Source organism: Manis javanica, chromosome 14, assembly GCF_040802235.1.
Source record: "Manis javanica isolate MJ-LG chromosome 14, MJ_LKY, whole genome shotgun sequence".
In the NCBI taxonomy this organism is placed as follows: domain Eukaryota; kingdom Metazoa; phylum Chordata; class Mammalia; order Pholidota; family Manidae; genus Manis; species Manis javanica.
In genome coordinates this window covers 88,025,092-88,035,528 of record NC_133169.1, presented here as the reverse complement: position 1 = coordinate 88,035,528, position 10,437 = coordinate 88,025,092, and the positions used below count along the sequence as shown (strand labels likewise).

General features: G+C 52.9%; 1 protein-coding gene across 1 annotated transcript; it reads left to right on the top strand.

Moving 5' to 3' along the window:
* Positions 1-145: 145 nt before the first annotated feature.
* On the top strand, positions 146-10,100 carry LOC140846207 (protein diaphanous homolog 1-like). The gene is made up of 4 exons (XM_073221856.1): positions 146-605; positions 737-872; positions 2,717-2,803; positions 8,283-10,100. The coding sequence occupies exons 1-4, from the start codon at positions 270-272 to the stop codon at positions 8,438-8,440; spliced, it is 717 nt and encodes a 238-aa protein (XP_073077957.1). The 5' UTR covers positions 146-269; the 3' UTR covers positions 8,441-10,100.
* The last annotated feature ends 337 nt before the right edge of the window (positions 10,101-10,437 follow it).

Sequence of the window (10,437 nt, the reverse complement as noted above, 5' to 3'; positions counted from 1 at the left end):
TCTTCATTAAATGCTCAAACAGGTAAATGTAACCAGACCACACACACACACACACACACACACACACACACACACACACACACACACACACACCGTATTCCCCTCTCTCCTCATCCTGTAGGTAGCCACTTCCTTGCGAATTTATTTTAAGCAAAAATCGCACCATATGGCATTGTGTACATAGGTCTTAGCCCTCTTTCCATGGTGCTGTGTGCACAACAGCCTCCTTTTTGGTTGCCACCTCCTATTCTACGGCTGTACCAGAGTTTATGGTTTACCATTCCCCCGTTTGGGATATTCGGATTGTCCCTGGCGCTCACTGTCACAAAGAGTGCCGCGTGGAGCCCCCTGTGCACACCGGTGCGCATCTTCTGAGTATTGCACTGGCCTGGAGAAGCAGGCCTGCTCCTCAGTCTTGGTCCTTCACTCGTCAGCTGCACAGCTTTGTGAAGGATGCCCGGGAGCAGTATGACAAGCTGCGGATGATGCACTCTCACATGGAGACCCTCTATAAGGAGCTGGGCCAGTATTTCCTCTTCGACCCTAAGAAGGTGTCTGTGGAGGAATTCTTCATGGATCTGCACAACTTCAGGAATATGTTTGTGGTGAGCAAGGGACACCTGCTGGCTGGACCTTCTGCGGACCTTTCTCACTTTGTACTGGGTCCATGATGGTGGTGGACGTGCACATGTGTGAGTGCATACGTGCCCACGTGTTCTTTTTTTTCTCTCCACAGCAAGCAGTCAAGGAGAACCAGAAGCGGCGGGAGATAGAGGAAAAAATGCGACGAGCAAAACTAGCCAAGGAGAAGGCCGAGAAGGAGCGGCTGGAGAAACAGCGGAAGAGAGAGCAGCTCATAGACATGAATGCAGGTGAGAAGCGAAGGAGAAGGGCTGATGGGCTGTGTCAGGAGCATCTTTGGAAGGCATCTCATCAGGAACCTCGAGGCCAGAGAGAACAGCTCATGTCTGAGCTCATCTGGCAAACGGTTGTTGGGTTGACAGCCTTCTGCCTCCAAGAGCACGATGCTGGGCTTTAACCCCAGCTCAGTCACTGTGCATTCCCGTTCTCCAGGCTCAAGTCTGTTTCTCTCCTCTGCTGCTTCCTGCTTATGTCTCATCTCCCCAGTGATTTCAGTATTGCTGTAACACGTACTCTTTTCTTCTGCCTGTCCAAAAGTTCCTCTGGCCTGTTTTCCTACCCTCTGTGAAATTTTTGTCCTTTTCCCCAAGATGTTTTCCTGGCCCTGCCCCCAGGTTTTAATGGTGGCTTGCTCTTTCTTTCAGCTTATTGCCCTCGGCAGTTGCACACACCTATCAGATTGTAGAGGAATTGAACTTCTGGAAAGGGGGCAGGCGAGCTGGCCACCCTCTTCCTTCAGGAGAATCTCTATTTCACTATGAGAAGCATGTCTTTGTGGAAACATATGGCCTCAATTACTGGCCCTATTTCCTGTCTCGGCTTCTTTCCTGCTGCCAATGCCCCTGCCCCCCTCAGGCTGCTCCTTCAGTGGGCTGCAGAAATAGAGCATACACTGTGCTGCCACCGGCTACCCTTGAACCTGAAGGGCTGGCTATGAGCCATCCAAGTGAAGGGGTTCTCAGGGCTGCCGAGCCTGGCGTGAATGAGGGCAACTTGCTGAGCACCAGTGGCAGGGCGAACACCTTCTGCTCCCAGGGACTTTTCCTCAGCAGCTTCTGTTGTGGTGAGAGCAGAGATCTGAAGTAGCAGAAGGGCCTGCATTTCTATCTTCATACTTTTCGGGGAAGCAATTCCCCTACCCTTACCCCTGCTATATGTAATACAATCAGCTATCTGCCCCCTTCCCCCCTTCTTCCAAGCCTCTAGGGCTTGTCTCCGGGAACCATCTAGGACACAGTGAGCAAAGGTGGAGTCCAGTGGACATGGGGGATGAGGGCTGCATCCAGTCATCAGGTGGTACAGCCCACCTTGCCCTGGCTGGGTCCCCAGAGCAAGCAAATGAGGTCAGAATGTGGGTCAGCAGCGCTGGTGACTTTCAGCCAGCAGGTGGCGCTGGGAGCAGTGAGCCTGGCCTCCTAGCTGGCAGCCCCAGGGCTCCTTGGGAATTCAGTTTCAGATTTCACCACCTTGAGCTGTTGCCATGGAAACAGAGCCTGGCTGGAACCAGGATTCTACGTTAACTCTTTGTATTCCAGCCAGGATGCTCCTCTTAGATGACAGGCTGGTTTCAGGGAAATGCAGCCACTGGGGGCAGTACTTAAGCAAAATGCAGTTTTGATCAGTGGACTCATCTTTCTCAGTCTTGCTCTGAAACTGGAACTGGGCTCCCCTTGAGAGGTTTATGTAAACTGAAGGGAAGCCCTTTAGGATAAAGAGGGACTGGTATAGTTCCTTATTAATTTCATAAACCCATTCTCCATATTTATTCTGTTCTTAGAGTTGGGTAATTCTGCAGTTCTCTGTGCTAGTCCTGATTAGGGTGGAAAGGAGGGCCCTACAGGAAAGTATCCCAAGGTGTGTAATGGTTAATGACAATGAAACCTTTTGTTCTAACCGTTTTTAAACAGACACAAGTAAAATGGGCTACAAGGCTTAAGGCTGAGCCCTCTGCTCTGAACCCCCAGCCACTGTGGGAAAGGGGAAGCCAGTCCGTAACCGTGCATTTCGTGTGGGACTCATCACATGCGTGCTGGTCACACTGAAGAGCTTACATCTCCATCTTTGTTCATGACAGAGGGCGATGAGACAGGTGTGATGGACAGCCTTCTAGAAGCACTGCAGTCAGGCGCCGCATTCCGACGGAAGAGAGGACCCCGTCAGGGTAAGCAAGCAAATGGAGCCCAGCCTGGGCGTTGGAGCAGGTGACGCCTCTGTGCTCCTGTCCTGCTTCTCTTGAGCTGAAGAGCAAGTAACTATATTCTGAGGGTTTAGAAACCTCCCTGCAGTGGCCTCTTCATCTTGAGTAGATTGTCTGGCCCTCTTCCTCCTGTGTTAGAAAGTACTGACTCTGGATCTAGGTCTTGAGGGCCTGACAACTGATGAGTTAAATTTGATCGTTCCTGCATCTCTCCCGACTGATAAAGCGGAAATCCGGAATGAGTGAACCATGGCGCAGGACGTAGACATTTGGATGGGTGTTTGAATGTGTGAACAAAAATTGATACAAAACTGTGTGTTAGATGTAGGAAATACAAAGAAAAAATAAGCCAAGAGTTCTTACTCTCAACTTCACAAGGAGAAGAGAGAGAATAACAAAGTATAAAATCCTGTAGAGAAAAGGTTAGGCATCATTATGCCAGATGTAAGAATAGAGAGGACCATCTCAGTGGGAGAACTGTGCTGTCTGAGGACACCTTCTCCTTGGGTGCACCTCCGCCTCCACTGCCTTGCCTTCCCCACTTACTCCCCGCCACCTCCTCTCCCAGCCTTCAGAAGATACAAGTGGATCACACTGAGCTGGAGCCTCTAAGAATTATGGGGATAGGAGGACAAATGATCCAGCCATTAGCATGGGGATGGCTCAGTGTGTAATGTACCTTTGAGGAAAGTGTACAGTGGCCAAGAGACTAGCCCAGAGCAAGGCAGAGCCCAGGCTGCCCTCGTGAGGGGTTCACCTGTGTCATGGTGTCTGGTGAGGGCCCTTTGGGGCTGGGGGTGATGGCTTCTTTCCTAGGCTGAAGGGTGGGAACTACAGAAAAGGGATCATTAAGGGTTTCTGCTTCTGGGGGAGTCAGAGCTATGTTCTCTATCCCCGACTGGTATACTCTGTCGGCCTGTTTGACAGGAGCTTTACGTTAAGGTCATTATAAAAAGGGGGAGTAGTGTGGCTTGCTGTGGCCCATGCTTAGCTATTAACAGAGTGTCATGGTATCTCTGGGGCTTACAGACTTCCTCACAGCCGGGAAAGGAGAACTTCAGATCAAGGGTATGGAGCAAGCTAGCCCGCACTCCATCGGTCCTGGCCCAGATTCTGCTGCCCATTTCTATCCATGCTCTGAGGGAAGGCTGCCTCCTGAGGACTCTGTGTGACTTTAGAACCTTCCCTGAACAGGAGAATCCCTAGTTTCAGGTCTTACCCATATTCTAAGTACAGGCTCTCCAGAGGGGAGGAGAGGCAGTAATGGTGGTCTTAGGACTTCCTGGAATACAGCCTTGAGCCTTATGGATTGGGGTTTGGATAGTGCCACTAGTAGTATATTTGTGTTTAGTTGTTAAGTTCTTGCAACATTGTCTCCTTACCACCATATAAGGTCATGTGGCCTTACATCAAGTATTTCTAGCCAATGAAAGTACATTGCATCTCACTGTCTTCCTCTCTCAGCTAAGTGCTGGCCCGCATCAGACTTTTGGAGGGGAATTCCTTTAAGCGTCTTCCTCCTAGAACCCCAGGTGCTTCCTGTACACAGGCCGCCGACGTTAGCGGCTTTCCTCTGCAGCGGAGGCCCCGTGCTCCACTCCTTCCCAGTGGGAAACCAGGACTCACAGGCAGAGGAAGCTGGGGAGTGTGTTGGAACGTGACCTTTCCGCAGAGGCCGACTGGATTAGTCAGAGTGCATTTCCCAGTGCGGGAAGGAATAGGAGACTTACACTAGGAGGTATTGAAGCAAAAAGAAGGTGAAAACGAGAAGTACATTCTTGGCTCCGTCCTGCAACCCTACCTTTCTGGGCTCCAGGTCCACTAAACACAGCTGAGCATTTCTGGGAGAATCTGTCAAGTAACTAGTTACTCTGGCGTGTGCCTAGTGCATCCGCATCCTAGACAGGGACGTGGCCTCATCTTAAATGTAAACCGAAGGGTAGGCATCAGAGTAGAGCACAGAGACCTAGGATGAGATGGAAAGACCCGAAGTCAAGTCTAACTCTAGTGCTGTCTAGGTTACCTTAGACAAGTTTTTGGGACTCAGTTTCTTCATGTAAAAAGTGAGTTGGAATAGAATGGTCTCCTGGGTCCTTTCTGTCCAGTGACAGTTGGACTGAGAGGAGAAAAAAAGAAGGAGGCCGGGCCACAAGGCCCCGATCTCAAGCCAGAAAGGCTGCGTCTGTGGGCCCCTCAGTGGCCGCCGGACTTGGCTGGTCCCCTGCGTCTTGCTCGGCTGCCTCCGAGTGTTCCTCCAGGCCGATTGCTTTGAGCCAAAGAACCGAAGCGCCGTCCAGCCAGTCTGCCCCACAGCCCTCTCCTCAGTTCCAGAGAGGCAGCTGTCCCTATTCAGAGACACTAGCCTTTTCCCTAGGATTCAAAGGAATGTTAGAAAAAAATGGGGAAAAAAAAATCTTCCGGTCTCTGGAGACCTGAGGGAGTGACCAGCACACAAAGGCCCATTGAGGAGGTGGGAGAGGAGGGTTACTGTCCGGCCGGTTCATTGAAAGTGACGTGTAGGCCGCTGTGAACTGCAGGGTGGGGGAGCAGTGGTGCGAGTGTCGGGGGAAGAATCCCCGTGACTGTATTACAGCCACGATGTCAGGCTGGTGATGGAGTCAGCTCGTGGTTTCAGTGACTCAGCTCTATCTCCACGTCTGAACTGTGGCCTCTTACATACAGGCCATCTGCTCCCTGGGGTGAAAGTCAAGGGAGGGAGGAATTCCTCTGTCCCTTTCCTTCCTCCTGCCACCCGCACCGCCGACTAACGGCCCTTCCGAGTGGGAAGGACTAAAGGCCTCTGGCCATCGGCGCCTCACCTCCGCCCAGGTCGGAGAGCTCTTGTCCAGGCCTGCAGAGCTGGCTAGTGATAGAGGCAAAATGTAGCCCATTTTTGTGAACCCAAGTCCAGGCCATTTCCACTGAGCCTTCACCACCACTTACTCTCCCTCGACTTCTGTAAAAATAGGACAGGAATTATAATTAAGAGAGCTCCAGACAGAAATGAGTTCCCCAGGATGGTAGCGATCACCCCATCTGTCCTAGTTTCCTCTTCCCTGAGGAAGCTTATTAACAAGAGCACTTCCTCTTTAGTAGCAATTCTAGCCTGTGCTATGAGTGCCTTTTCCCAAATCATTAACCTTTTGCTGATTCATCTGTATTGCTATTCTATCATTGATTTCGTTTTTATTCTAGTCCACCCCAAATTGGCCTCAGCACACTTGGACCAGCGTCCTAGGATTGCCCCTTTCCTCGCAGTGGGGGGCTGTTCTCTGAGGAGTTAGTAATCCTCCCTGACCCTGTATCGCCAAAAGCTCTGACTGCCCACGGGCTGCTTTCAGCAGTTCTAACAAGTACCCAAGTTAGGGAAAGGAGGGGAGGGGCCACTTTTTCTGGATTGTTCAGACTGTTCAGTATAAACTGTGGTCCTGAGGACGGGAAACTGGGACTCCTCTCTCCTGTTGATTCTGTTCCCGTTCCAGCAAGAGCTTTCTCATTTCGGATTCTCACATCATGTCCACCCCAAATGTACCTGCTTTCTAGGCTTAAAAGGGAACTTTTGGTCTCCTCCCCACCTACCATCCTCTCTTCATTTTTATGAAGTCTGTAACGCATCAGAAGCTTTTTGAATCTAGAAGCACTGTTTGGTGAAGTACCACTGGTATCTTCTCAGTTTAGAAGAAAGTACAGAGCAAAGCAGCGCAGGACATACCGCCCTTGAACTCTGGCTTTCCCCGTGTTGCCCAGGGCAGGTTTCCCTGAAGACCCAGTGTTCTTAGGGTCTGGGGTGAGGAATCATTTCAACACCTACACACCCCAGAGTCTGTCTGTCTGTCTCTCTCTCTCTCTCTCTCTCTCTCTCTCTCTCTCTCTCTCTCTCTCACACACACACACACACACACACACACACGCGCGCGCGCGCACGCGGGTGCAGTATTTTCTCACTGCTGGAGACTGAATTCAGAGGAACACTGAAGTGGTGCCCAGCCACTGCCTTCCCAGACCCGAGAGGAGGGGCCCACAGGATGGCGTGTTTCAGAAAAGAGTGGAAGCTAAGTTGGTCTGAGGGAGGTATTGCTGGAGAGACTAGGAAGGTAGGAGCGGTGTGCACATGTGGGCCGTCCTCGTCACACCCCAGAGGGCTCCTTTTCCTCCCGTCAGTCGCCGCGGCAGTATTACATGTTCATAAGCCAGGGTGCAGTTTGGGTAGGACCCCCTGGCGTCTGCACCGCACACGCACCACCTGTAGGCAGGTGAGCCCTTGGGCCTGTCAGTCAGGATGTTCACTGTTCTTTTTCCTCTTGTTAGACAACCGCTTGTGCCCCTGGGAGGAGGAGGAGGTGACCTGTACATCAGTGACCTCTGGGCCTGCTGAGGGCTCCCTGCTGGCCTGGTGTGTGAACACAGGGGCCCTGGGCTGCATGCCTGTAGAGAGACCGAAGCCCTGGCGCAGAGCTGGGCCCCCTGCCCTGTGTGGCGTCTGCCCGCCCACGGAAGGCGGCGACGGGCGCCTCTGGCCTCCGTCCTCCTGCTGCCTGGGGGCTCAGCTTCCCAGACCCAGCAAGCTGCTGCTGCTGCTGCTTTTAAACTAAACATACATCACATGCCTAAAATTCACCTTTTTAAAGTAGGCAATTCAGTGTTTTCATGTATCCATAAGGTTGCATCCGTCCCTGTCTGATTCCACAAGTTTCATCGCCTCAGAAAGAAAGCCTATGCCGTGCGCGGTCACTCGCGTCCTCCCTCCCCCGGTGCCTGGCGACCACGAGTGTGTTTTCTGTCTCTATGGATGTGTGTGTTCTAGGCATTTTTAGCAATGGAATCACAGCACGCCTGGCCTTGTGTCTGGCCCCTTCCACCTCAGGCAGGCAGCTCTCTGTGTTTGAGCCGGGTCCCTGTGCTGCCTCCAGGGCACGGGAGGAGGCAGGTGGCGTGAGGTGGACATGGGCCCAAGGGACGGATTGCCTTCTTGTTGAGGATACAGAGGCCATACATCTGGATTCGGTCAATGAACACCAGAGTCCTGGGGATGGCTCCCAGCAGTTAGAACAGAAACCCATGGGCTGGCTGGTTCTTCTCTTCCCCTTTAAGATGACAGCTGGAGTTTCACAATCCCTTAGCCCATGAGGCTGAGATTTCTCTCTCTCTCTGTAGGAGCCCCTACTGGCCATCCTTCCCCCCAGCTCTGCCTCCCCCGACATACATTTCACTACCCACCCCAACACACCTGGTAGGCTCCGCGTGTGGGCCTGGGGAGAGGGAGGGAGTCTGCCTCCCAAAGCTGCACTCCACATGTTCTTGGACCTCTGCCCCCTCTTCTAAAGAAGGGCCTCTGTGAACCAGACAGGACAGCCGCATCTGCATGGATTCTGGCTGCCATGGGTCCAGAGGAATCAGAAACTGGGCCTTCCGCGGTTGACGTCTCTCATGTTTTCTCTTGCAGCAAACAGGAAGGTTGGGTGTGCGGTCACATCGGTCCTAGCCTCCGAGCTGACCAAGGATGATGCCATGACTGCAGTTCCTGCCAAGGTGGCCAAGAACAGAGAGGGAGTCCCCACAGTCCTTGAGGAAACCAAGGAGTTGATTGGCCGTGCGAGCTAAGCTGGAGCCTGTGGCCGCAGCAGCTCCTCGGGGGAACCGGCCTGCTGCTGTCTGTACATCACACACAGCTTCGGCCGCCTGGAGGACAGAAGGAAAGGGCAGTGTGGGGGCGGCCTGGGCCCAACCCGGCCAGCCGCTGCTGTATTTACTAAAGCAGGCTCCGTGCCTGCTGCCTTAACCCTCAGTGTCTCCTCGCTGTCACCCTGAGGCCTCGTCCCCGACAAGGCCCTGCCTGCTTCCTCACCCCCGCCTTTCCGGGGGGCTTTCACTGTCACCTCGTCGGCCTTGCTGGGTTTGTGCTTTTCTTTCATGGTTCCTCTGGCCCTGAGAACGGCATGGGGTTTGTGGACCTTGGGGCTATATTTCTCCTCCCACTGCTGTCACCCCCACTCCCCTCTCCCCTCTCCTGGCCGTTGTTATTTATTACTAGTGATGTGGCATTGGGAGCTACTTCTAAGGAGGCGGGGAGCAAACCTCATCCGTACCCCACCTTCCTGGGGAAGGCTTCCCAAAACAAAAAGACCTGGACCACTTAATCTGCTCTACAGTGGCCTGGGCCTGAGCCTGTGGGCAGGCAGGCAGGGCAGAGACATGGTGGGGCCCACTGCAGCCTGCTGCCATGCTTTGTGCCCTCGCCTTTCTGGACCCTCTGCACCAGCCCCAGCCTCCCCGGAGCTTTGGTGCATCTCATCTGGAACATGGGCTGTGGGGGAGGCCCGAGCGCAGCCCGGCCAGACCTCACCCTCTGTCTCCAAGGAAATGGGAGGTGGAGCCTCTGGCTGAGAAATTGTATTGCAAATTGATCTATTTTTGTATGAATTTTTTTTTTTTTTTAAGGATAACAACTCCTCCTTTTCCCTTCCTCCTCTGTAACGGTAAGAGGCTTTGATGGCAGATTTGAGAGAATCCCTGGGTTTTCTCCCCACGGGCCTCAATCCTGAACAAGTCCCCTGGACCTCCACCTCAGCTCTCCAGCCTTCCAGGCCCTTGTGGCCGATGCAGATTCTCTTTCCCAGCATCCAGTTTTTGGGCAGAGAAGCCCTTCTCCCAGTGAGCTGGACCAAGCCCAAGAGCAGTGGGAGCTCTGAGGCCACAGAGTTTTTATAAATTCAATATATTCATCAAGCCAAATGTGCAGATGCTAACTGGAAGTTCTGAGCCCACATGCACCTCTGCTTCCATCTCAGCGGTGGGCAGGCCTCACTGTTCCGTGGCCCCAGCGCCAGGAAGCTCAGATTCTCTGGCTCAAGGTGATACTTTGCCCTCTGTTGTTCCCTCGGACTTCCACCCCCAGGTAGGGAGAGAATGGCACTGTTCGGGCCTGGCCCGGAGGCCTTGAGGCCAGGAGGCAGGTTCTGGCTGTCCCAGAGATGCATGTGTGAAGGGCCAACAGCAGCCCCTCTGAGCTATTCCCGGGAAGACTGGTGCAGAGGCCTGCTGCTCCTCTGGGTCCCCTCCTATTCCCTGCTGACACCTGGGGCTTTGACCCTTTCTTTTTTAAATCTACTTTTGCCAAGATGCATTTAATAAAAAAAAAAAAAAAAGGAGGGGGGACAAAATGCAAACATATATCCCTCGCCTCTTGGGCTTCTGGGATGTCATCACCTCCGGTTCATTGGATTTGTTTCCAACTGTTAATAAAGCATTGACTTCAGCAGCACCGCCTTACAGCCTCCTTTGTGAATTTCTGTTCTTCCTACTTTTGTCCTGCTTCAAATTCCTGGTTGAGCTGACAATCTTGTCAAAAAGTTTAAGGTGACCGTCATGTGCCAGGCACTGCTTGGGTGCAGGACCAGAGATGATTAATGCGTGCTGGCTTCTGCCCCACATTTGCCCCCATAAAGGACTAGCCCTGCCCTTCCACACGGCTGCCTCTTGGCTTGGGCCTCTTCCCTGGAGCTCAGTTCTAACCCCCACCTCCCCTGACCCCAGCTGAACTCAGTTTCCCTGCAGTTCCTCTTGCTGAGGGAAACTGGATTCCTGTTCTCCCATCCCCC